Source organism: Heptranchias perlo, chromosome 11 (assembly GCF_035084215.1).
Source record: "Heptranchias perlo isolate sHepPer1 chromosome 11, sHepPer1.hap1, whole genome shotgun sequence".
Lineage (NCBI taxonomy): Eukaryota > Metazoa > Chordata > Chondrichthyes > Hexanchiformes > Hexanchidae > Heptranchias > Heptranchias perlo.
Genome location: NC_090335.1, coordinates 12,691,409 through 12,718,762, shown reverse-complemented (window position 1 = coordinate 12,718,762; position 27,354 = coordinate 12,691,409). Strand labels below are relative to the sequence as shown.

The 27,354-nt window shown below is 43.2% G+C and overlaps 1 protein-coding gene across 1 annotated transcript; it reads left to right on the top strand.

The window, feature by feature from the left end:
- cpb2 (carboxypeptidase B2 (plasma)) lies at positions 1 to 27,354 on the top strand. Its single transcript, XM_067993441.1, has 11 exons — positions 1 to 5; positions 95 to 170; positions 7,103 to 7,227; positions 7,681 to 7,792; positions 12,294 to 12,395; positions 12,484 to 12,588; positions 14,186 to 14,290; positions 17,568 to 17,658; positions 21,099 to 21,301; positions 21,418 to 21,502; positions 26,290 to 27,354. The coding sequence occupies exons 1-11, from the start codon at positions 1 to 3 to the stop codon at positions 26,472 to 26,474; spliced, it is 1,194 nt and encodes a 397-aa protein (XP_067849542.1). The 3' UTR covers positions 26,475 to 27,354.

Genomic DNA, 27,354 nt, shown 5'->3' with positions numbered 1-27,354 from the left:
ATGAAGTGAGTGTGTGAAATCATCCATTTATAAATGGTTCGTAAATTATCTTCAGAAGACATCATTAATGCACCTTATATTGTTTGTTTTTTAGAGACCAGGTTTTGTCTATTACGCCTCAATCAGATGAAGAGATTCAATTTATCAAAAAAATATCCAACCAATATAAGGTAAAGCTTTACTTTTTTTTGGCATTAGTCAATGTTGTCTTACAGTTCATTAATTTTAGCTTTTGCTGAACAATTTGCTTTATTTAAAACTACAGTACCCTTATGCAATTTGCTTTGTCAAGCTACAGTACCCTTATACAATTTGCTTTATTTAAAGCTACAGCACCCCGATACAATTGCTTTAGTTAAAGCTACTGTACCCTAAGACAATTTGCTTTAGCATTCCACGTAACGTGTTTGAGCAGCATTCAAACATAACAATTCAGACTAATTAATCATCTGCTTTCCTTTTGGCCAAGATCCAGTGCCCTTCCTACATCGTCCAGCTCAGTGGGACTGCCCTCACTTGGTTCCAGCCTTACCCATCTGATCGTAGCCAGAATACATAGAGCAAGATTGCATTCTTTCTTTGACCTAAAGTGTATTTCTTCTACTTCTTGGTCAGCAATAACATTCTGCTGTTCTATGTTCACCAACATATTACCCATTCCCTCATCTAAACCAGTTAAATTAGTGCCAATTTTTGTTTTCATGCTCCGAACCATCAGATTACTGGCCACCACCCAACCTGGTTATGTTGGAGACCATCTCTGTGGGCAAGTTCCAGTTACTTCCCGGAGATCCATAGACATCCACAGAAGGAATTTTCTGCTCTACACAACATTTTAATAGTTACTTATAGAAGCTAGATTTCCTTTAATTCATATTTGCTCCCAAAAGCTCTGGAAGCAACCCATATACCACATCTTTGGACCCTTCACTTTAAACTTACCCACCTTTTTATTACTTTTTCATCTCCTTCAACTTCTGTGATATAATTTTATCCCTTGGGTAATACATCTTCAATCCTTTCCCCTTTCAAGCTCTTATTTCTATATCCCTTGCTCATCACCTGTTAAAAATTAGAACAAAATGCCCTTTTAATATTATCCCTGTGTACAACAACGATCCACATAAGTGGTATATTACTTTTTTTTTATTCATTCATGGGATGTGGGCGTCGCTGGCAAGGCCAGCATTTATTGTCCATCCTTAATTGCCCTTAAGAAGATGGTGGTGAGCCGCCTTCTTGAACCGCTACAGTCCGTGTGGTGAAGGTTCTCCCACAGTGCTGTTAGATAGGGAGTTCCAGGATTTTGACCCAACAACGATGGAGGAACGGCGATATATTTCCAAGACGGGATGGTGTGTGACTTGGAGGGGAACGTGCAGGTGATGTTGTTCCCATGTGCCTGCTGCCCTGTCTTTCCAGGTGGTAGAGGTTGCAGGATTGGGAGGTGCTGTCAAAGAAGCCTTGGCAAGTTGCTGCAGTGTATCCTGTAGATGGTACACACTGCAGCCACAGGGTGCCGGTGGTGAAGGGAGTGAATGTTTAGGGTGGTGGATGGGGTGCCAATCAAGCCAGCTGGTTTGTCCTGGATGGTGTCGAGCTTCTTGAGTGTTGTTGGAGCTGCACTCATCCAGGCAAGTGGAGAGTATTCCATCACACTCCAGACTTGTGCCTTGTAGATGGTGAAAAGACTTTGGGGAGTCAGGAGGTGAGTCACTTGCCACAGAATACCCAGCTTCTGACCTGTCTTGTAGCCACAATATTTATGTGGCTGGTCCAGTTAAGTTTCTGGTCAATGGTGACCCCCAGGATGTTGATGGAGGGGGATTCGGCGATGGTAATGCCGTTGAATGTCAATGGGAGGTGGTTGTTGGAGATGGTCATTACCCTGGCACTTGTCTGGCACGAATGTTACTTGCCACTTATCAGCTCAAGCCTGGAAGTTGTCCAGGTCTTGCTGCATGCGGGCACGGACTGCTTCATTATTGGAGGGGTTGTGAATGGAACCGAACACTGTGCAATCATCAGCGAACAATCCATTTCTGACCTTATGATGGAGGGAAGGTCATCGATGAAGCAGCTGAAGATGGTTGGGCCTAGGACACTGCCCTGAGGAACTCCTGAAGCAATGTCCTGGGGCTGAGATGATTGGCCTCCAACAACCACAACCATCTTCCTTTGTGCTAGGTATTACTCCAGCCACTGGAGATTTTCCCAGATTCCCATTGACTTCAATTTTACTAGGGCTCCTTGGTGCCACACTCGTTCAAATGCTGCCTTGATGTCAAGGGCAGTCACTCTCACCTCACCTCTGGAATTCAGCTCTTTTGTCCATGTTTGGACCAAGGCTGTAATGATGTCTGGAGCCAAGTGTTCCTGACGGAACCCAAACTGAGCATTGGTGAGCAGGTTATTGATGAGTAAGTGCCGCTTGATAGCACTGATGATGACACCTTCCATCACTTTGCTGATGACTGAGAGTAGACTGATGGGGCGGTAATTGGCCGGATTGGGTTTGTCCTGCTTTTTGTGGACAGAACATGCCTGGGCAATTTTCCACATTAGAGTCATAGAGTTATACAGCACGGATAGAGGCCCTTCGGCCCATCGTGTCCACGCCAGCCATCAAGCCCTGTCTAATCTAATCCCATATTCCAGCATTTGGTCCGTAGCCTTGTATGCTATGGCATTTCAAGTGCTCATCCAAATGCTTCTTGAATGTTGTGAGGGTTCCTGCCTCCACAACCCTTTCAGGCAGTCAGTTCCAGACTCCAACCACCCTCTGGGTGAAAAAGTTCTTTCTCAAATCCCCTCTAAACCTCCCGCCTTTTACCTTGAATCTATGCCCCCTTGTTATAGAACCCTCAACGAAGGGAAAAAGCTCCTCAGTATCCATCCTATCTGTGCCCCTCATAATTTTGTACACCTCAATCATGTCCCCCCTCAGCCTCCTCTGCTCCAAGGAAAACAAACCCAATCTTCCCAGTCTCTCTTCATAGCTGAAGCGCTCCAGCCCTGGTAACATCCTGGTGAATCTCCTCTGCACCCTCTCCAAAGCGATCACATCCTTCCTGTAGTGTGGTGACCAGAACTGCACACAGTACTCCAGCTGTGGCCTAACCAGTGTTTTATACAGCTCCATCATAACCTCCTTGCTCTTATATTCTATGCCTCGGCTAATAAAGGCAAGTATCCCATATGCCTTCTTTACCACCTTATCTACCTGTTCCGCCGCCTTCAGGGATCTGTGAACTTGCACACCAAGATCCCTCTGACCCTCTGTCTTGCCTAGGGTCCTCCCATTCATTGTGTATTCCCTTGCCTTGTTAGTCCCTCCAAAGTGCATCACCTCGCACTTTTCCGGGTTAAATTCCATTTGCCACTGTTCCGCCCATCTGACCATCCCATCTATATCGTCCTGCAGACTGAGGCTATCCTCCTCGCTATTTACCACCCTACCAATTTTTGTATCATCAGCGAACTTACTGATCATACCTTTTACATTCATATCCAAGTCGTTAATGTGGACCACAAACAGCAAGGGACCCAGCACCGATCCCTGTGGTACCCCACTGGCCACAGGCTTCCAGTCACAAAAACAACCTTCGACCATCACCCTCTGCCTTCTGCCACTAAGCCAGTTTTGTATCCAAAGTGCCAAGGCACCCTGGATTCCATGGGCTCGTACCTTCTTGACCAGTCTCCTGTGCGGGACTTTATCGAAGGCCTTACTGAAATCCATGTATACCACATCCACTGCGTTACCCTCATCCACACGCCTAGTCACCCCCTCAAAAAATTCAATCAAATTAGTCAGACATGATCTTCCCTTGACAAAGCCATGTTGACTATCCCTGATTAATCCTTGCTTCTCCAAGTGGAGACTAATTTTGTCCTTCAGAATTTTTTCCAATAATTTTCCTACCACTGATGTTAGGCTCACTGGCCTATAGTTCCCCGGTTTTTCCCTACTCCCCTTCTTGAATAATGGTACTACATTAGCGGTTCTCCAGTCCTCTGGCACATCCCCTGTGGCCAGAGAGGTTCTGAATATATGTGTTAGAGCCCCCGCAATCTCCTCCTTTGCCTCACACAGTAGCCTGGGATACATTTTGTCCAGGCCTGGGGATTTATCCTTTTTAGGCCTGCTAAAACCGCCAATACCTCCTCCCGCTCGATGTTAATATGTTCGAGTATATCACAGTCCCCCTGCCGTATTTCTATGTCTACATCGTCCTTCTCCATAGTGAAAACAGATGCAAAAAATTCATTTAGAACCCCTCCTACATCTGCCGGCTCCGCACACACAGATTGCCATTTTTGTCCCTCATGGGCCCTATTTTTTCCCTAGTTATCCTCTTACCCTTAATATACTTATAAAACATCTTAGGATTTTCCTTTATTTTGCTCCCCCTGCACTTTTTGTACTCCTCTAGGGCTTCCTCCGTCTTTAGCCTTTTGTATCTGCCAAAAGACCTCCTTTTTTTCCTAATCCATTCTCGTATATCCCCTGACATCCAAGGTTCCCTGGAGTTCTTGGAACCACCCTTGACCTTTACGGGAACATGTTGCCATTGTATGGTCTCAATCTCCCTTCTGAAAGACTCCCATTGCTCCGATGCGGATTTTCCTACAAGCAGCTGATCCCAGTCCATTTTGGCCAGATCCTGCCTTATCCTATTAAAATCGGCCTTCCCCCAATTTAGAACCTTTATTTCCGGCCCCTCCCTGTCCTTTTCCATGACCACCTTAAATCTCACCGAATTATGGTGAGATTTAAGGTGGTCATGGAAAAGCTACAACACTGGCAACTACATTGTCGAGTAGTTGCCAGTGTTGTAGCTGTACTGAAACAGTACTCAGTACTACTCAGGCTACTATTACAATGTCTCTTTGGTTAAATTCAACCATTCTATTAGCTATATCAATTTACCCCATATGGCACTACTTCTTAGGCTTCACTTCTGTTATGAGCATCAGTCTCCAGATCATCTTCCCTACGCCCCTCTCCATCAACTTGGGAATCCGATGTTCGAGGTATTGAAGGTTTCCACTACAACTTTCTCTCAAGAGGATATACTTAACAGGCTGCAAGTCTCCAGTATTGAGGTCTCACAAATAGAATCATACAATAAGGAGGGCATTCAGCCCATCGTGCCTGTGTCAGCTCTTTGAAAGAGCTATCCAATTATTCCCATTCCTCTGCTCTTTCCACATAGCCCTGCAAATTTTTCCTTTTCAAGTATATGTACAACTCCCTTTTGAAAGTTACTATTGAATCCGCTTCCTCCACCCTTTCAGACAGTGCATTCCAGATTATAACAAGTCGGTACAGAAAAAAAATTCTCCTCATCTCCTCACTGGTTCTTTTGTCAATTATCTTAAATTTGTGTCCTCTGGTTACCAAACCTCCTGCCAATGGAAACCGTTTCTCCCTTTCTACTCTATCAAAACCCTTCATAAATTTTGAACACCTTAAATCTCCCCTTCACCTTCTATGTAAGGAGAATAATCCCAGCTTCTCCAGTCTCTCCACATAACTGAAGTCCCTCATCCCTGGTACCATTCTAGTAAATCTCCTCTGCATCCTCTCCAAGGCCTTGACATCCTTCCTAAAGTGTGATTGAGGCTAGAAAGATTCCAGAGCTCAAAACGCATGATGGAAAAAGATGGTTTAATGACATCATGCATAATACGAGGACCACTCACACATCTACAATGCACCTATGACCGCTCGGGATATGTATCTGTCCGAACAGATCTCTGGGAGACTGACCAGTGATAAAAACAGGGTAGAATTCCAATGATGTTCCCAATGAGCATGACTCCTTTTAAGGGAGTCAGCTGGGACTTGGTGTTATGAAATCCTACATAATCCTTGCTCAATACTAAGTTAAAGATGTCCCACTCTCCATAGTTGTAACCCTAGTGGAATGTCAACCAACATAAAAACATCTGATGTAGTGTCGTCCAGAACTGGACACAATACTCCAACTGAGGCCTAACCAGTGTTTTATAAATGTTTAGCATAACTTCCTTGCTTTTGTATTCTATGCCTCTATTTATAAAGCAAAGGATCCCAAATGCTTTTTTAACAGCCTTCTTAGCCTTCTCAACTTGTCCTGCCACTTTCAAAGATATGTGTATGGTACTTTGTGCAGAATAATGAATGTTATTCCTCATTTGAGTGAAGGATTATAGGATGTAAATTTCCCTTGTGTTTGGGTTCATTCTAATTCCAGTTCAGGACTAGGTAGTCTTTGCATCTCTCTTTCAGGCTGGCAATGTCACATTATTTGTCGAGCCATAAATAGTTTTTTCCCCAACAGCTGTAAACATGGCCTCGATTGCACTCTCTTGCCCCCAAGATTGTCCCGAGCAATCATAGGTGCATTGTAAATGTGTGAGTGGTCCTTGTATTATGCATGATGCCGTTACACCATCTTTCTCCATCATGCGCTCTGAGCTCACATTGCCTCTGGAATCTTTCTAGCCTCAATCAGCATGTTGACTGTAATTGCCATAAAACACACAATTAAATATCTGACGACACTACGTTAGGTGTGTTTTTATTTTTTTTTATTCGTTCATGGGATGTGGGCGTCACTGGCGAGGCCGGCATTTATTGCCCATCCCTAATAATTTTATGTTGGTTGACATTCCATTAGGGTAACAACTATGGAGAGTGGGACATCTTTAACTTAATATTGAGCGAGGATTATGTAGGATTCCATAACACCAAATCCCCAGGTGACTCCCCTAAAAGGAGTCATGCTCATTTGGGAACATCATTGGAATTCTACCCTGTTCTTATCAGTATCAGTGGTCAGTCTCCCAGAGATCTGTTCGGATAGATACATATTGCAGTTAATTTGAATATCATAGAATCATAGAATGGTTACAGCACAGAGGAGGCCATTCGGCCCTTTGAGTCTGTGCCGGCTCTCAAGAGCAATCCGGCTAGTCCCACTCCCCCGCCCTATCCCCATAGCCCTGCAAATTATTTCCCTTAAAATGTAGTTGTAAACAATGACTTAAAAGAAGGCTGGTTGAGATATGTTATATGAAAATATTAATAGCGACCTGATTTCATTGTCTGCAGGCTGTTCTGTGGCAACCAAGCTCAATCGATGATATCAGAATCAACAAAGAAATCCACCTTTATATCAATGCATCTAATATTGAAGAGGTGAAAACTCAGCTGGCTACAGCAACCACCACATATAGGTATGCCAAACACTTTTTAAAAGATGATGCAGATGTCACACATAGAATACAGTACTGGAACTGCCGCAAAGCCCTCTGGTATTGCGGCTATTCCTCATGTGTGAGCCTAGACAGTGAGTGCTGGCAGCCAAGCCTGATTTTTGTACACACCTAGCATCCACAAACACACACCTACCAGTGGGGATCATTGGATAGCGATAGGGAGTGGGAACCCAGGGGTGCTGAGTTCCAATTGTCGCACTCCCACTGCTGCACCAGCTGGTCTATTTGTTTAATTTACACGCTGCCTTTACCAACTAAACCACTAGGGGAACTCTAATAGCACTTTCTACATTACGGGCCCCTGCAGTTTGATACTTTCCTCCTGTGTGTCTTTGCTAATTTTGTTTGGCTCATCACTTACTTTCCAGCAAGTTTGCTTGTCCAGAATACTAGAACATGTATCATTTTTAGGGTAATGATTGAGGACGTTCAACGGCTAATAAAGAAACAAAAACACATAAATGAGACACTTCAACCCCGTGGCTTTTCTTCTTATTACGAAAAGTATCATTCACTGGAAGAGGTAAGAACTTTTAAAAAGTTTTCACTTCAAGTTTTTATAAATATATTAAGAGAAAGAGGGTAGTGAAGGGGAAATTGGGCCCATTAAAGACAGATGCAGGCAATACTGTAATGGACAATAAGGAAATGGCAGATTTGTTAATGAATACTTTGTATCCGTTTTCACAGAAAATAATGGGACTTAAGATAGACAAATCCCCAGCACCTGATAGTTCACACCCCAGAGTATTAAAAGAAATAGGTGTGGAAATTGCAGATATGTTAGTCATAATTTTCCAAAGCTCTTTAGAATCAGGAATTTTGCCTGTGGATTGGAAAATTGCAAATGTCACTCCATTATTTAAGATGGAAGGGAGGGAGCACCCAGGTAACTGTAAATCTGTCAGTTTAAGATCAGTTGTGGGGAAGTTACTGGAATCTATCATCAGAGACAGTGACTGAGCACTTGCACAAGTATGAGCTGCTCAAAGGTAGTCAGCATGGATTTGTGAAGGGTAGGTCATGTCTAATTAATTTAGTTGAATTTTTTGAAGAGGTTACTAACATGGTGGATAGGGGAATTGTCTATGTGGAATTCCAAAAGGTATTTGATATAGATCCAAATGAGAGATTATTAGGAAAAATGAAAGCGCATAGCATTGGAGGTAACCTTGTGAGATGGGTTGGTAATTGGTTGGGAGGTAGGAGACAGAGATTAGGGGTACAGAGAGTGTTCTTTGATTGGCGGGATGTAACAGGTGGTTCTCCCCAGGGATCTATACTGGGGCCTCAGCTTTTCACCATATATAATAATGACTTGGATGAAGGAATAGAGAGTTGTATTTTCAAATTTGAATATGACACGAAATTAAGAGGCATAGTAAGTTGTGTTGATTGGAGCAGGAAGTTACAAAGAGACACAGACAGATTAAGTGAGTGGGCAAAACTACAGCAGATGGAGTTCAATGAGTGAAGTGTGAGGTCATCCACTTTGGAGAAAGACAAATCAGAATATTTTCTTCATGGTGAAAGACTAGGAGCTGTAAAGAAGCAATAAGATTTAGGTATTCATGTACACAAATCACTAAAAGCTAGTGCACATGCTCAAAGAATAATCAAAAAGGCTAATGGAATGTTGGCTTTTATCTCAAGCGGGTTGGAATCTAAAAGTGAGGAAGTGATGCTTCAGTTGTGAGTTCAGAGCCTTGGTCAGACCTATCTGGAGTACTGCGTTCAGTTTTGAGCACTAAGTCTCAGGAAAGATATATTGGCCTTGGAGGGGGGTATAGCGCATATTCACCAGAATTATATCAGGACTTAAAGGGTTAAATTATGAGGCTAGGTTGCTTAAACTTAGTATATATTCCCTTGGGTTTAGAAGGTGGAGGGGTGATCTGATGAAGGTCTTTAAAATGATAAAGGTAACCAGACACAAGATACCTAAGTATTAACTTTTGTGTGGTAGCGTGTTGCTGAGTGTCCCCAGACACTCTCTGGCCTATCGATTTCTAATGGCTTCTGATGGTCTACTCAATCATACAAGACAGGCAGAAAAATACCTTTCAAAAAGTGACCAGGACAAAGCCAATTTAATTATGTGTCTCTGAAATTCAAAAAGAGCTGCCAATCAAAAGTGTATTTGAACAAAACTCGCAAGGTGCTTGCATTTTAATTGAATGGCTTGACCCCTCCTTACTGCATACTGTACCAAGACAATAACATGTAATGTAACAAAATAAGCTGCCTGCCTCTTTTTATGTGGTTTTTAACCACATAAGTACATGACAGAAAACAAGAAACCAATACTAGACAGATCATAGACAAGAATGCTTCAATTTTATCACAGACTAGAGATGTAATATATGCAATTGTGTATAAAATTATTTTAGCATCACTTTAGCTGTGGCAGGGAAATTAATTGGATGGATTTGGAGTTTCATTTGTTCACTGTCATTTTGTTTCTTTATGTTGATCCAGAGGACAGGAAGTAGCACAAATGGCAATGTCTACGAGGTTTGTGTCTGAGCTGGAGTCCCAAAGTCTCAAGGCTTGTCTTTGGGGAGGAGAGGGATCAATGGAATGGGTAGGGTGTATATGTAAAGTTCAAATTACTAAATACACCCCTGCCAATAGTACATAGTGGTGTATTCCTATCTTCTCATATCAGGCTTTCCCTTTCTCTGTGGGGTATGCTATTTTTCAACCTTTGGTGAAGGCTCAACATCACTGACTGAAGCAGTCATCCCAATGCCACTTAGTAAAGCATCTTTTTCTCCATTTTAGACTCGTACAAGGATGCACTTTATACCAAATTGGAGACCAGATGGGGTGAGGCAATGGGTGGGCAATGAGCCAATATGAGGAAATTATATCAGGCATTATCAACAATAAAGAATGAGGAAATTATATCAGGCATTATCAACAATAAAGAAGTAGAAGAACAAACAAAAAATGTTGATTAACAGGCATAACATGCTGTGAAGCTATTTTAACAAGGTAAATTCACCAATCCCACACTCCCAACAAGGATCAGTGCTTGAAGGGAACACAATCAGAGATAGGGCTACAAAACTGAGAGCACAACATCGGTGAATTTATCCTAAAATATTCAAATATAGTAAATCGTCAGAATATAAAGAGACAATTATTAGTGGCAAGTATCAGTTTGACTACCTCGTTAACCCAAACTCTTCCTTTATTATAAAATGTCTATTCTTCTTTAATAGTTGAAGGCCAAGCACTGCAGACATATTAGAGGCTGATACCTTTTCACCCCTTGTCAACAGCTAGCACACTCTGATTCTGAAAATGGTATCACTGTTTTACGAACAGAATCTCAGCATTACTCAGTGAAGTGTTTGACAGAATCAGGCATACCCACAATAACTAGTACAGCATGTGATGGAAAAAGCTAAAGGCTAGAGTGGCTCAGAGTCTGGCTCTGGCATTGCTGCACTGTCAGGTGCCAATGGATGATGACACTGACTGCGGAATTAGGCAGTCTTGGCACACAACCTATCCCAGAGGTGGGTTAGCCTTCTGCCAGGACTCATTTCTGTACAGCAGAATCTGCCATCAGAGGCTAGATCTTGATAGATGTCGGACTCAGACTCCAACTGATGCTGTAAATTAGTTTTAACTTTAAAACTTGGCTTGGTAATAAGGGGCTGATTCAAAGAAGGAAATAAATCTGCTCAGTTAGTCTGAAAGTCTCGAGTTCTCTAAAGAAGATTCTCAATTAGATTTTTTTTTAACCAGTGTACATTAAAATAGGGGTGTAGGGTGAACAGCAGTGGACGGGGGCAGACAGAAGGTGACCCCGAACCTAACATGGTTTAAGCAGCGCCTACGGAATCTGACAAATAGTTAGCACCATTTTCCCGCTATAGGCTGCTGCTATAAGCAGGGACGCTGTATGATAATGTGAATTATATTAATTACTTGGACACATGGTGTAAATGGTGGGGACTGTATTCACAAATCTTAATGGTGTCATTAACTTTAAAACTTTATAGCTTAATTAGCTTAAAAGCTTTTATGGCCTGTGTTTGACTAGCTGAGAACCTTGCTTTCCAGCCACTTCCCAGCATTCAGTTCAACAGCTGAATTCCATATTGAGTAGGCAACTTTCAAGCTAAAATTCCATTGTGAACACATTTCAGGCAGTTTACAGGACATTCCCCAACAAATCTCAAATTTGGCAAATTACAGGGTGCTTTTTCTACAAAAGCCATCTTAATTCATCCATCCAGAACAATCCTACAGTCCCCCAAATTGCTGCATCCAATTGTTTCTTAAATGATTCCAAGGTTTTCACCTTCATTACTTTATCTGGGAGTCTGATCCATGTGTTGATTCCTCTTTGTGTGAAGAATATCTTGACAATCATCTTAAATTTACCTTTTTACTAGTTTGAGCCTGTGCACTTTTGTTTGATCTGGATTCACCTTTTCCATACTCTTAACTATAAGAGGACCTCCTTTTCAGGCTGAAATGCCCAAGTCTCTCCAGTCTTTCCTCATAACTCAGTCGCTTTAACATTATGGATCAGCCTCATGGTTCTTCTCTGCACTGCCTCCAGTGCTTGATTGCCTTCCTTGCATTTTGGTGATCACATCGCTGTACAGAAGCTCCTCTAGCTTACATACAATGGCTACGATTATGTACTCAAGTCCTAGAGTGGAGCTTAAACCCGCAACCTTCTAACTCAGAAACAAGAGTGCTACCAACTGAGCCAAGCTGACATTATCAGTGCCAAGTTAGATGATGTAGTCTATTTGTACCGTGCATTTCAATTATAGTTATGTTCAAATATAATAATGGCTGTCATGCCATTGAAAATAATGAACATTCCTGACACATACAGAAGACAAAGATCATAAAGATAACAAATTGCTGAATCCCTTTCATTCCCGGGCTTAGCCTTTTAATGTATAACATCTTATGAAACCAATTACTTGTGGCTTGTATGATAATATGAATTATATTAATTACATATCTTTATGCCTGGATGTTATTTACAGATTTATTTATGGATGTCACAAATTACAAAAGCACATCCATCCTTTATTCAAAAAGTACTTATCGGGCCATCATCTGAGAAGCGTCTAATTTATGTCTTAAAGGTAAAGATGACTTCTATTTTATTTGCGGTTTTTTTCCCCCTCTTTACAGAATTACCATATCCACGTCCTGTGTCACTTCTTTTCCCAGGTTTTCAAAGGTACTGACTCACCAAAAGGTGCGTTGTGGATTGACTGCGGTATCCACGCCCGAGAGTGGATAGCCCCCGCCTTCTGCCAGTGGTTCATGCAATATGTGAGTATGTCCAAAAGACAGATTATATACAAACATGGAGCTGTGGTTCCCTCCCTCCCTTCCCCTCCCCTCCACAGTAAATAGAGAGCAATCTACTAAGGTCACCAACCTTCCAGGATTGCCCTGGAGTCTCCAGGAATTAAAGATTAATCTCCAGGACACTGCCACGAGCAAGCCAGGAGACAAATCATAGGGGCATTAAAAATTGTGGGTTTTTAAAAATTTTCTTTGAACACTTTTGTTTATTAGTTATAAAAATATCAGACATGGGGAAAAAGGCCGTTTGACTGACAGTCAAGAATCATCCAATCCGATAATGAAGAGTCTATTCACTTTCCGATTGGTGTGGGAAGATAGCGCGGCATTGGCAGGAGCATGGGGGCGTGGTGGCTGGAGGCAGGAGGTCATGTGATGAAACCCCCAGGAATATGTCCAACCAGAGTTGGCAACTCTGCAGAATACAGAATGGATCCGGTAATACGATGACTGCCACCAGTTGTGCTGAAGCTGCTGTATTATCGGTCAGATTCCTGAGGCCTACTGAGCAGCCAGTGTGTCCTCCGATGCAAGCCGAAGTGTTGCTGGCGCTCGAACCTGTGCATAAACTGCGCAAGGCTGCTAAAGGCCCTACAGTCTGTTTAAATTAGGGGCTTTCCCATAATGTGACTGGAGTGTATAAGCAGCTAAAGGGGCAGCCCGGTGGGGCGAGGAGGGGAATTTTTGCTGCCGGGTGGCCAGCTCTATAATATTATATCTCTATAACCATTTATTATTAACAGTTTTTTTTCGGCCTTCAATGGCCTGATCCAACAAGGGGACTTAAGTCCCCAGCAGCTTCAAGGTGAGAAACAAAATATTGGTAATGTTTGGGCAGCCAGCAGCCCTTCTCTAGATATTTAGTGCAGATATTCAGATTTAGTTATATCAGTTTTAAATTTCTCCTACCCCATTTTGTAAATTTATATTCTTTGAGTTCCAATTCTCCCTCTTTGCAAGGTACAGACTTCTTAGACCTTGACTGATAAGATGGGTAGGCGACTCATTGCCTCATTTAATGCGACTTTACACTGGTTGTGAGCAAATGTGTGAATGGCACAGGTTGAGAGGCCCACTGTTGTTCCCCTGCCTGCCTCGTGGAAAGTAGCTCCTCAGACTATTCAAACTGGTTAAAAGTAAATCCAAAAGCTATTTCTTCACACAAAGAGTTCTGAGAGTGTAGAATACACGATCTCTGAAGACCATAGTTGCGGCATCAATGGAGGTATTCAAAAAGTAGATATTTACTTGGAAAGTAAGGATATTAAGGATATGGAGAAAGGACAGGAAATTGGGATTAAAAAAAGCTTCTATGGTTAGTAAAATGGCAAAACAGGTTCAATGAGCTGAATGGCCTGCTCCTGTTCCTAAATGTTTATATTATATTGTATACAATTCTGTCCAACAAATGTCAGACTACATTTTTTGTACACTGACTATGAATATGCGGAAATTTTAGCCCTACATTCACCCATCTTTTGTTTTATATAGTTAATGGTTTTGTAGACCTGTATCAAAATTAAAGACTTGAATCTGTCTGAATGAGTCATTCATGTTTTAGCTTATAGATACACGGGACAAGGTGATCACTGACATTCTGAATTCTTTCGAAATATACATCCTCCCCGTGTGGAACGTTGATGGCTATGAGTACACATGGACAACTGTAAGTTTTTTAATTGGTTGGTTCACATGTTAACATTACACTTAACGTGGTAGCTACATTTAAAGGAATCCTGTGGAGAGAAAAACGTGATTAAAAAAACGAATTATTCTGTTAATTGTGTATTCTGAAGCCTTCAATGCCGATCCTTAATGAATAAAGGTCAGGATCTGTTTGAAGGTTGGAATAAGAAGAAATCGTAGTGGGTCCCACTGGCTGCCTTTGCCCACTGAGAGCATGGCTCCAGTCAATCACAGTGCAGCACTGGTGGAGCTGGATGTGAAAAAAAAGTCTGCCTTTAAGAGGAAAAAAATAGCCTTTAAGAGGAAGAAAACTAGCGGAAACATTAGGAACACAGGCACAGGAGTAGGTCATTCTGGCCTTCAAGCCTGCTCCATCATTCAATTAGATCATGACTGATAAAAAGAAAAAAAAGACTTGCATTTATACAGTGCTTTTCATGAACTCAGGACGTCCCAAAGCGTTTCACAGCCAATGAAGTGTAGTCACTGTTGTAATGTAGGAAATAATGTTGTAATGAGTTGATCTGTACCTCAACTCCATTTACCCACCATAGCTCCATATCCCATTATGAAAATGGAGCAGTTACAAAATTTTCCACTCCTTGTCCCTACTCCCCAAAATGGCCGGCCTCCATCAAGCAAAAAATCCAACTGAATTTCAGTACTAGTAACATCTATAGAAATATATTTTTACATTTTCTCTGACCTATCCACATTTCTTCCAGGGGACAATCAGCCCTGAGCAGTTTGCTGTTGGATTTGGTTTAGTGTAACAGCAGCAGAATTGTATTCCAGCACAATCTGTAACCTCATGGCCGGGCATATTCCTCACTCTACCATTACCAACAAGCCAGGGGATCAACCCTGGTTCAATGAAGAGTGTAGAAGAGCATGCCAGGAGCAGCACCAGGCGTACCTAAAAATGAGGTGCCAGCCTGGTGAAGCTACAACACAGGACTACATGAATGCTAAACAGCAGAAGCAACATGCTATGGACAGAGCTAAGCGATTCCACAACCAACGGATCAGATCAAAGCTCTGCAGTCCTGCCACATCCAGTCGTGAATGGTGGTGGACAACTAACGGGCTCTGTAAACATCCCCATCCTCAATGATGGCGGAGTCCAGCACGTGAGTGCAAAAGACAAGGCTGAAGCGTTTGCAACCATCTTCAGCCAGAAGTGTTGAGTGGATGATCCATCTCGGCCTCCTCCCGATATCCCCACCATCACAGAAGCCAGTCTTCAGCCAATTCGATTCACTCCACGTGATATCAAGAAATGGCTGAGTGCATTGGATACAGCCAAGGCTATGGGCCCCAACAACATCCCGGCTGTAGTGCTGAAGACTTGTGCTCCAGAACTAGCCGCGCCTCTAGCCAAGCTGTTACAGTACAGCTGCAACACTGGCATCTACCCGACAATGTGGAAAATTGCCCAGGTATGTCCTGTCCACAAAAAGCAGGACAATTCCAATCCGGCCAATTACCGCCCCATCAGTCTACTCTCAATCATCAGCAAAGTGATGGAAGGTGTCGTCGACAGTGCTATCAAGCGGCACTTACTCACCAATAACCTGCTCACCAATGCTCAGTTTGGGTTCCACCAGGACCGCTCGGCTCCAGACCTCATTACAGCCTTGGTCCAAATGTGGACAAAAGAGCTGAATTCCAGAGGTGAGGTGAGAGTGACTGCCCTTGACATCAAGGCAGCATTTGACCGAGTGTGGCACCAAGAAGCCCGAGTAAAATTGAAGTCAATGGGAATCAGGGGGAAAGCTCTCCAGTGGCTGGAGTCATACCTTGCACAAAGGATGATGGTAGTGGTTGTTGGAGGCCAATCATCTCAGCCCCAGGACATTGCTGCAGGAGTTCCTCAGGGCAGTGTCCAAGGCCCAACCATCTTCAGCTGCTTCATCAATGACCTTCCCTCCATCATAAGGTCAGAAATGGGGATGTTTGCTGATGATTGCACAGTGTTCAGTTCCATTCGCAGCCTCTCAAATAATGAAGCAGTCCGAGCCCACATGCAGCAAGACCTGGACAACATCCAGGCTTGGGCTGATAAGTGGCAAGTAACATTCGCGCCAGACAAGTGCCAAGCAATGACCATCTCCAATAAGAGAGTGTCTAACCATCTCCCCATGACATTCAACGGCATTACCATCGCTGCATCCCCCACCATCAACATCCTGGGGGTCACCATTGACCAGAAACTTAACTGGTCCAGCCATATAAATACTGTGGCTACAAGAGCAGGTCAGAGGCTGGGTATTCTGCGGCGAGTGACTCACCTCCCGACTCCCCAAAGCCTTTCCACCATCTATAAGGCACAAGTCAGGAGTGTGATGGAATATTCTCTACTTGCCTGGATTAGTGCAGCTCCAACAACACTCAAGAAGCTCGACACCATCCAGAACAAAGCAGCCCGCTTGATTGGCACCCCATCCACCACCCTAAACATTCACTCACTTCACCACCGGCGCACAGGATGCACTGCAGCAACTCACCAAGGCTTCTTCGACAGCACCTCCCAAACTCGCAACCTCTACCACCTAGAAGGACAAGAGCAGCAGGCACATGGGAACAACACCACCTGCACGATCCCCTCCAAGTCACACACCATCCCGACTTGGAAATATATCGCCGTTCCTTCATCGTCGCTGGGTCAAAATCCTGGAACTCCCTTCCTAACAGCACTGTGGGAGAACCGTCACCACACGGACTGCAGCGGTTCAAGAAGGCGGCTCACTACCACCTTCTCGAGGGCAATTAGGGATGGGCAATAAATGCCGGCCTCGCCAGCGACGCCCACATCCCATGAACGAATAAAAAAAAGTGTAACTAAAGACCCAAAGACATTGCAAGGTTCCTCTCTGACATAGACCACATCCTTCCCGGCAGCTATGAATACTAATGTAATGTGACCCCACCGAATCCACAAATTCATATGTTCTCCTAGCTTGCATCAATCTGCGTCAGACAGAATTCAACCAGAACTTTGGAGTGGCGTAACTCCTCTGTGTGTAAATAGATACTGAAATAAAATAGGCTGAAAAGCAGATAAGCAAGATTATAACACTGCGTAAAAGGTGCTAGGAATAGACACATCAATATTTCTAATCTTAATTCGAATAGGCAGTGTCCCATTTAAAAGGGAAGTTTAAAAAAAATCCCCCAGCTTGGAATTTCCCATTTTGTTACTGGATTATAACTTAATGACATTCAAAAACAAAAATGTTTTGATTTGAATATTTCAGAACCGCTTCTGGAGGAAGAACCGTTCCAACCATAATAAAGGCCGATGCATAGGAACCGACCTAAACCGTAACTGGGATGTAAGCTGGTGTGGTGAGCTGTTCAAACATTTCAAAACACAAAGCTTAAACGTTAGTGTTTGTTCTCACTTTCACTTAGGTGAATCGTCTCCACCTTGATAATAATTACGGTAACAATTCCATGACTAGTTTTCATAACTCCATGAAGTCTGTTTCTGGTGTGTAAGAATTCTGGCACTTTCAGTGGTGAGTGAGACCACATTCAGTAGCAAGTGAGACCACATTCATTGGTAAGTGAGATCACTATCCGCGGTACGTGAGACCACTATCCGCGGTACGTGAGACCACATTCAGTGGTAAGCGAGACCGCTATCTGCGATAAGTGAGACCACTCTCCGTAGTAGGCGAGACCACTATCTGTGGTAAGTGAGACCATTATCCATGGTAGGTGAGACCACCATCTGCGGTAAGTGAGACCATCATCTGTATTTACCCCCAAACCGTAAGGAGACAATTTGCCACATGGCTATTTATCACCAATGGTAAGTGAAGCCACTGACTGAGTCTAAACGTGCCACAGCAATCGGTTTAACTAATGAAATGCAATGAAGCAAAAGATGTCAACCTAGTCAAAAAGATCTCGGAAGTCCAAATTCACTGAGCTGGAGGTTGACTTTACCGTTGATGAGGATTTGAAGAGGCAGTTCTCCATCTCTGGAACAACTATTAATTCACCAGTTGGCAGAGCATCCCAAAAAGCACGAGAGAAAGCTGCAGACTGCTGAAAGCAATTTTTTGGGGGCAAATGGAGATTTGAAACTGGTTTCATGGTATAAAGAAGACGGCCAAAGAGAGGAGAGTGTTGAAACACCAGTCTTGAACTGGAAACAGAAAGTGATGCCTTCTAAAATGTAACGGACAATTGATGTTGGTGCTAACGCCAGGGATGACGACCATAGGGTGGGACTGCTTGGGTCAGGACCGAAGTCTAAATAAGGCATATTTTGGCTGATGAGAGACTCTCAGCTATGAGCCATAAGTCTCTTTGATACTGTCTTGGTTGGGCAGTTCCTTGGGCGGCTTTGTTTAGGTTTCTTGAACAGACACTGCCACTGAGTTGGTGCTGATGAATCAGTGGCCTGAAGCTCATGTCCAAGTCTATTGGTATAGCCACTGATGTGATGCAGCGAGAGCTAACTTGATCAACATGGATATGTTGATTGAAGTTTTGGTCACTGAAGTTAGTCTGAGCCAGTCCAGGGATTGACTCCAGAGTTGAGTGATCGAAGTCGGAGGAGATTGAGGAAGCCCTGAGTCACAAAGAGAAGAAATTGCAGCAACAGTAGAAATAAATAGCAACAGAGAAGAAAATATTGAAGATATAGAGAGAGAAAGTGAAATACAGAGAGGAAGAATAGTGAGGAAAAACATAATATAGGAAGTTATAATAGAATTAAATATTAGGAGGAAAGATCAAACCACATGCTGAAAGGAAGAAAGAATTATTGGGAAATAAATAGAGACAGAAATGTGTACTGAGATAAAAAAATTATCATAATATTGATAAACAGAACAGCAGAAGGAGAAAGCATGAAGTGAAGGAAGAGTAAGAAAAATTGAAACTGAAGTAAAGGAGGAAAGAGAGAGTTGGCAGACTTACCAGTACCCTTAAACATAATTGGATAGGCTTGAAAGGCTTTGAGAACCTTCTCGTGTGGCCTTGCCCAAAAAAGTTTGATATGGTGAATTTTGGCCTAAAAAAAGTTCGAGAACCACTAATATGAACAATGATGGCCTAATACACACGTGTGTAGGAATCTTTCTCCAAAAAACATAAGAACATAAGAAATAGGAGCAGGAGTAGGCCATACAGCCCCTCGAGCCTGCTCCGTCATTCAATAAGATCATGGCTGATCTTCTACCTCAACTCCACTTTCCTGCCCTATCCCCATATCCCTTGATTCCCTTAGTGTCCAAAAACCTATCGATCTCAGTCTTGAATATACTCAACGACTGAACATCCACAGCCCTCTGCGGTAGAGAATTCCAAAGATTCACAACCCTCTGAGTGAAGAAATTTTTCCTCATCTCAGTCCTAAATGGACAACCACTTATCTTGAGACTATGACCCTTAGTTCTAGATTCTCCTACCAGGGGAAACAGCCTCTCAGCATCTACCCTGTCAAGCCCTTTAAGAATTTTATACATTTCAATGAGATCATCTCTCATTCTTCTAAACTCCAGAGAATATAGGCCCATTCTACTCAATCTTTCCTCAGGACGACTCTCTCATCCCAGGAATCAATCTAGTGAACCTTCGTTGTACCCCCTCTAAGGCAAGAATATCCTTCCTTAGTTAAGGAGACCAAAACTGTACACCGTTCTCCAGGTGTGGTCTCACCAGAGCTCTATATAATTGCAGCAAGTCCATCTTACTCTTATACTCCAACCCCCTTGCAATAAAGGCTAATATACCATTTGCCTTCTAATTGCTTGCTGTACATGCATGTTAACTTTCTGTGATTCGTGCACAAGGACACCCAAATCCCTCCGACTACCAACATTTCTTAGTCTCTCACCTTTTAAAAAAATATTCTGCTTTTCCTAACAAACTGACTTCATTTATATCAGCAGCATAATGGCCCACGGAATAGAAACAAAATGCTGTTGGGGAGAGGGAAGAAAGGGAAAGGGAAAAGAGAGACAGAAAGACCCAACCTGATGAGCAGTAGTACAAAGAGAGGGAAAGAAAATCTTGTTACAGGGACCAAGAGACCCATTAGTAAATAAGAAAACATTGTCACCTGTCTGTCCTTGTCCATTGTTTTTATATATCTCATTGGTCTGTGGTAACCATGTGACCATACGTGCATGACCGAGAACCAATATCTCCCCGTTCTTGGCCTCCCTCCCATTCTGGCAGCCCCAGTGCGTAACCACTGATGTGAGGTGGAAATGGTGGCTCTCCTCGACTCCTCTCCCAGTTCCAGAATCTGCCCTTTTCTTGGTACACGTTGGCTGCTGGTGTCTTCTCACTGGTGCTCTTTGTTGTTGCTATGTGGGTCCTGTCATGCTCATCCATGCTCCTTCCCAGCTCTACTGACAGTCCTCACCCCAGCCGCCAGCCTCCCCACACTTTCCCTGGCCTATTGCTCCTTTTTGGCTTGAGATCCCAACTCTTTCTCACCTCAGGTCCCACCCATCTACTTGAACATCCCACTCTCCTCTGCCCGAGGCCTGAGCCCTGACTCCAGATTTCTCTCTTACCCATGCACTGAGGCCTAAACATTTTACACAAGAATTTCTTATTAAGACTATACCATATGATAAATAGTAGCAGATGTCTGCCGCTGATTTAAGGTAGTATTCTAAACTGCTAGAGGGTCCAGGAAAAGAACATAGACAATTCAAGCTTCACTTTTGATGGCATTGAGAAGTATCCACTGTGCTCCATTTAGTGAACATTTAACAGTTAGTCTGTATGCTCATTTTGGTTATTCTCCTTGTGTACAGGTAATGGGGCATCAAAAGACCCATGCAGTGAAACATACTGTGGACGTTACCCTGAGTCTGAACCAGAGGTTAACGCTGTAGCTACCTTCATCAGACAGAGATCTAATCACATCAAGTGCTATATCTCAATACATTCGTACTCTCAAATAATTATGTTCCCATATTCCTACAAAATGTCTAGGTCGAAGGATCATGATGAGTTGGTAAGATATTGCACAAATGTTCACATAAAATTGCATACATTTGTGCACATGAACCAGCAGCCATATTGTGTAAAAGTGTTCGGGTGAACTAACACCCTTATCTCTCAATTCTTTAGAACTACGTAGCGTGGACGGCAGCCACTGCTCTAAGGTCTGTGCATGGGACCAGCTACAGTTATGGAAACTCAGCCAAAACTATCTGTGAGTATGGATATTACATTTTAAAATTAGGTAGATCACTTATTGAGAAGAGCAGTTCACATAGCTATTATGGCAGTCAGATGATGAAGAACCCTTCTTTGAGGCGTTAAATTGATTTCCGTAACACACAGCTTTTAATCACAGCAACTTTAATCATTACAATTTACAACGAAACATCATGCATATTTTAAAGCACAGTCAGATACGAATGTAGTCCCAAGGTGGTTTGGTGGCAGAATGTGCACCACACTAGAGGGGAGTGGTACATCAAGTTTCAAAGCTGAAGTGCCTTACTCAGGTTAGAGCACTTGATACCTAACTTGGACTCTTTGGTATCCCTGTTAAAATTGATAGTGACCATGCACAAAGAAACATAGCAGGGAAGTTCTATAAATACGAATTAAGAGCAGGTGTAGGCCATTCGGCCCCTCAAGCCTGCTCTGCCTTTGATAAGATCATGGCTAATCTGATTGTGACCTCAACCCTACTTTCTCGTCTACCTACTAAAACCTTTGACTCCCTTGTTAATCAGGAATCTATCTAACTCAGCCTTAAAAATATTCAATGACCGCTCTCTGGGGAAGGGAGTTCCACAGACTCACGACCCTCTGAAAGAAAAAATTTCCCCTCAACTCCGTCTTAATTGGGAGACCACTTAGTTTTAAACTGTGGCCCCTAGTTCTAGTCTCTCCCACATGGAGAAGCCCATGGAATCGAGGGAAAAGTACGGACTTGGTTAGGAAGTTGGCTGAGCGAAAGGCGACAGAGAGTAGGGCTAATGGGTAGGTACTCACATTGGCAGGATGTGACTAGTGGAGTCCCGCAGGGATCTGTCTTGGGGCCTCAATTATTCACAATATTTATTAACGACTTAGATGAAGGCATAGAAAGTCTCAGATCTAAGTTTGCCAAGGACACAAAGATTGGTGGCATTGTAAGCAGTGGAGATGAAAACATAAAATTACAAAGCGATATTGATAGATTAGGTGAATGGGCAAAACTGTGGCAAATGGAATTCAATGTAGACAAATGTGAGGTCATCCACTTTGGATCAAAAAAGGATAGAACAGGGTTCTTTCTAAATGGTAAAAAGTTAAAAACAGTGGATGTCCAAAGGGACTTAGGGGTTCAGGTACATAGATCATTGACGTGTCATGAACAGGTGCAGAAAATAATCAATAAGGCTAATGGAATGCTGGCCTTTATATCGAGAGGACTGGAGTACAAGGGGGCAGAAGTTATGCTGCAGCTATACAAAACCCTGGTTAGACCGCACCTGGAGTACTGTGAGCAGTTCTGGGCACTGCACCTTCGGAAGGACATATTGGCCTTGGAGTGAGTGCAGCGTAGGTTTACTAGAATGATACCCCGGACTTCAAGGGTTAATTTACGAGGAGAGATTACACAAATTGGGGTTGTATTCTCTGGAGTTTCGAAGGTTAAGGGGTGATCTGATCGAAGTTTGTAAGATATTAAGGGGAACGGATAGAGTGGATAGAGAGAAACTATTTCCGCTGGTTGGGGATTCTAGGAGTAGGGGGCACAGTCTAAAAATTAGTGCCAGACTTTTCAGGAGTGAGATTAGAAAATATTTCTACACACAAAGGGTGGTAGAAGTTTGGAACTCTCTTCCGCAAACGGCAATTGATACTAGCTCAATTGCTAAATTTAAATCTGAGATAGATAGCTTTTTGGCAATCAAAGGTATTAAGGGATATGGGCCAAAGGCGGATATATGGAGTTAGATCACAGATCAGCCATGGCCATGATCTTATCAAATGGCGGAGCAGGCACGAGGGGCTGAATGGCCTACTCCTGTTCCTATGTTCCTATGAAACATCCTCTCAGCATCTACCCCTTCTAGTCCCCTCAGGATCTTATATGTTTCAATAAGATCACCTCTCATTCTTCTAAACTCCAGTGTATACAGGCCTAACTTGTCCAACCTTTCCTCATTAGATAACCCCCTCATCCCAGGAATCAGTCGAGTAAACCTTCTCTGAACCACCTCCAAAGCAATTATGCAATTATGTCCTTTCTTAAATAAGGAGACCAAAACTGCACACAGTATTCTAGATGTGGTCTCACCAATGCCCTGTACAACTGTAGCAAAACATTTCTACTTTTATATTCTATTCCCCTTGCAATAAATGTCAACATTCCATTTGCCTTCCTAATCACTTGCTGTACCTGCATACTAACTTTTTGTGATTCATGTACTAGGACACCCAGATCCCTCTGTACCTCAGAGTTCTGCAATCTCTCTCCATTTAAATAATATACTGCTTTTCTATTCCTCCTGCCAAAGTGGACAAGTTCACATTTTCCCACATTATATTCCATCTGCCAAATTTTTGCCCACTCATTTAACCTATCTATATCCCTGTGCAGACTCCTTATGTCCTCTTCACAACTTACTTTCCTACCTACATTTGTGTCATCAGCAAATTTAGCAACCATACATTCGGTCCCTTCATCCAAATCATTGATATAGATTGTAAATTGTTGAGGCCCAAGCACTGATCCCTGAGGCACTCCACCCGTTACATCTTGCCAACCTGAAAATGACCCATTTATGCCTACTCTCCATTTCCTGTTAGCTAACCAATCCTTTATCCTTATAAATATCCTTATAAATCTCCATCTGAATGAATCTCGTCACAGTAATTATTTCACTTTCTTGCTGAGAGTGGTAAAATGAGTTATTGGCACTGGACATTTCATTAATATCTGGTCTACATCTTTACTTTACCACAGAGGGAAGAGACAATCAGAGCAAAATTATTGACCGTCTAAGTGACAAACTACAGAAAAGCAGAACACTTTTGGTCATTAGTTCTATCAATAACCCTAGAAATACCAAAGTTCACAAGGCTCTCAATTGATCTGCAGTCATTGAATAAATCTGGAAGCTATTAATTGCATTGAAACTGCTGAAATGTACTATTATTACTGCATGACTTCAAAGTCATGTGCTATTTTGGCAGAAGCTTGCAAGCTTTCAATTGGAAGAATCAATCTGCCAGACTGTAGTCGTACCGTCAGTGGTGACGCCGTGTGGCTAACTGCACCGTCAGTGGTGACGCCGTGTGGCTAACTGCACCGTCAGTGGTGACGCCGTGTGGCTAACTGCACCGTCAGTGGTGACGCCGTGTGGCTAACTGCACCGTCAGTGGTGACGCCGTGTGGCTAACTGCACCGTCAGTGGTGACGCCGTGTGGCTAACTGCACCGTCAGTGGTGACGCCGTGTGGCTAACTGCACCGTCAGTGGTGACGCCGTGTGGCTAACTGCACCGTCAGTGGTGACGCCGTGTGGCTAACTGCACCGTCAGTGGTGACGCCGTGTGGCTAACTGCACCGTCAGTGGTGACGCCGTGTGGCTAACTGCACCGTCAGTGGTGACGCCGTGTGGCTAACTGCACCGTCAGTGGTGACGCCGTGTGGCTAACTGCACCGTCAGTGGTGACGCCGTGTGGCTAACTGCACCGTCAGTGGTGACGCCGTGTGGCTAACTGCACCGTCAGTGGTGATGTCATATGGTTAGAAAGAAAGAAAAAAATTGCATTTATGTAGCAGCTCAGGACGTCACAAAGCACTTCACAGCCAATGAAGTATTTCTTGAGGTGCTGTCACTTTTGTAATGTAGGAATCGCGGCAGCCAAATTTCACACAGCAAGGTCCCACAAACACCAATGAGATAAATGAACCGATAATCTGATTTTACTGATGTTGGATGAGGGATAAATATTGACCAGGACACCGGGAATACTCGCCTGCTCTTATTTGAATGATGTCATAGGATCTTTTACATTTACCTGAAAGGGTAATCCTCGCTAGTTGCACAGTCAGTGGTGATGTCACGTAGCTGGTTACAATCAGTGGTGATAGCTTGTAGCTAGTGCCACTGTCAGTGGTGATGTCATGTAATTAGCTGCATAGTCAGTGTTGATGGCATGTATTGCTAATTAGTCTGTGTGGTGTTACAATATAGTTTGGTTGTGGTAGAATTGGTTTGTAGTAGATTATGAAATATTGAGGGCAGAAGTTCCATAGATTTACTGACTAATGTTTAGACCACTGATCATTTTAGTGTTGGTGTTGCCTCCTATCTCTGCCTCTAATTTCTTTCCCCATCCAGCATTGCTGCCTTATTCCTACCTTTTTGTCATTCTTAGTCTTCTGGCTTGAAAATATCATAGCTTCCATGCTTTTCTTCTGACAGCAAATGCATCTGTAAACTTAAATGAGGGCGGGCTATCCCAGAATATTCTGCTTGGTGAAACTGGTCTACTCTCTGTATTTGGATACAAATGCGGTATAACTTTTACAGGAATTTCTACATTTGTATAATAGGTGAAATCACTACAATCACTTTTTCTCTGCCAATTTTTTCGCCCTCCTGAAGACATTATTTATTCACAATATTCAATGACCGAGGGAGTCACAGACAAGCCAAATACTCACCTGATGTCCACACACCTGCACTTCCAGCCAAGGTAACTGGATAGCAAGGAGGAGCAGGAATACAAGCCAATCTTTCCATCCCTAACTCCGCAGCAGACGTCAACTATAATGCCTCCACTGCTGCCGCAGCTGAGCTCAGTTGATTTGACACAGACCAGGAATTGAACCTGGGATCTATATGGCTCAGTTACTCATTGGATGAATTCACTGACCCATCAGATTATCCTCTATTGGGGGCAGCTAATAAGGAATGACGGATAGCAAACCAACCTTTGTATATCCAAAAATAGATCTCTCAATCTTTTTCTCACCATTGTTACAGATTTGTCTAGTGGATGTTCAGATGACTGGGCTTATGACTTGGGCATCAAATATTCATTTACCTTTGAACTTCGTGATACTGGGAAATATGGCTTTTTACTTCCACCTTACCTAATAAAACCAACTTGTGAAGAAGCTACGGCTGCTGTGAGCAAAATTCTATACCGTACCTTCCAAAACATTTAAACACAAGAGAATCAATGGAAATGTTTAGTGGCAACTACTTTCTGATGTTCTTATGCTCTCTGGTGTTATGTATAATAGTGTACTATTATTTTGGTAGTTTAGTTTACAGTCTACTCCTGATAATTCAACCAGATGCAACCATCTTCAGCCAGAAGTGCCGAGTGGATGATCCATCTCGGCCTCCTCCCGATATCCCCACCATCACAGAAGCCAGTCTTCAGCCAATTCGATTCACTCCACGTGATATCAAGAAACGGCTGAGTGCACTGCATACAGCAAAGGCTATGGGCCCCGACAACATCCCGGCTGTAGTACTGAAGTCTTGTGCTCCAGAACTAGCTGCGCCTCTAGCCAAGCTGTTCCAGTACAGCTATAACACTGGCATCTACCCGACAATGTGGAAAATTGCCCAGGTATGTCCTGTCCACAAAAAGCAGGACAAATCCAATCCGGCCAACTACCGCCCCATCAGTCTACTCTCAATCATCAGCAAAGTGATGGACGGTGTCGTCGACAGTGCTATCAAGCGACACTTACTCACCAATAACCTGCTCACCGATGCTCAGTTTGGGTTCCGCCAGGACCACTCGGCTCCAGACCTCATTACAGCGTTGATCCAAACATGGACAAAAGAGCTGAATTCCAGAGGTGAGGTGAGAGTGACTGCCCTTGACATCAAGGCAGCATTTGACCGAGTGTGGCACCAAGGAGCCCTAGTAAAATTGAAGTCAATGGGAATCAGGGGAAAAACTCACCAGTGGCTGGAGTCATACCTAGCACAAAGGAAGATGGTAGTGGTTGTTGGAGGCCAATCATCTCAGCCCCAGGACATTGCTGCAGGAGTTCCTCAGGGCAGTGTCCTAGGCCCAACCATCTTCAG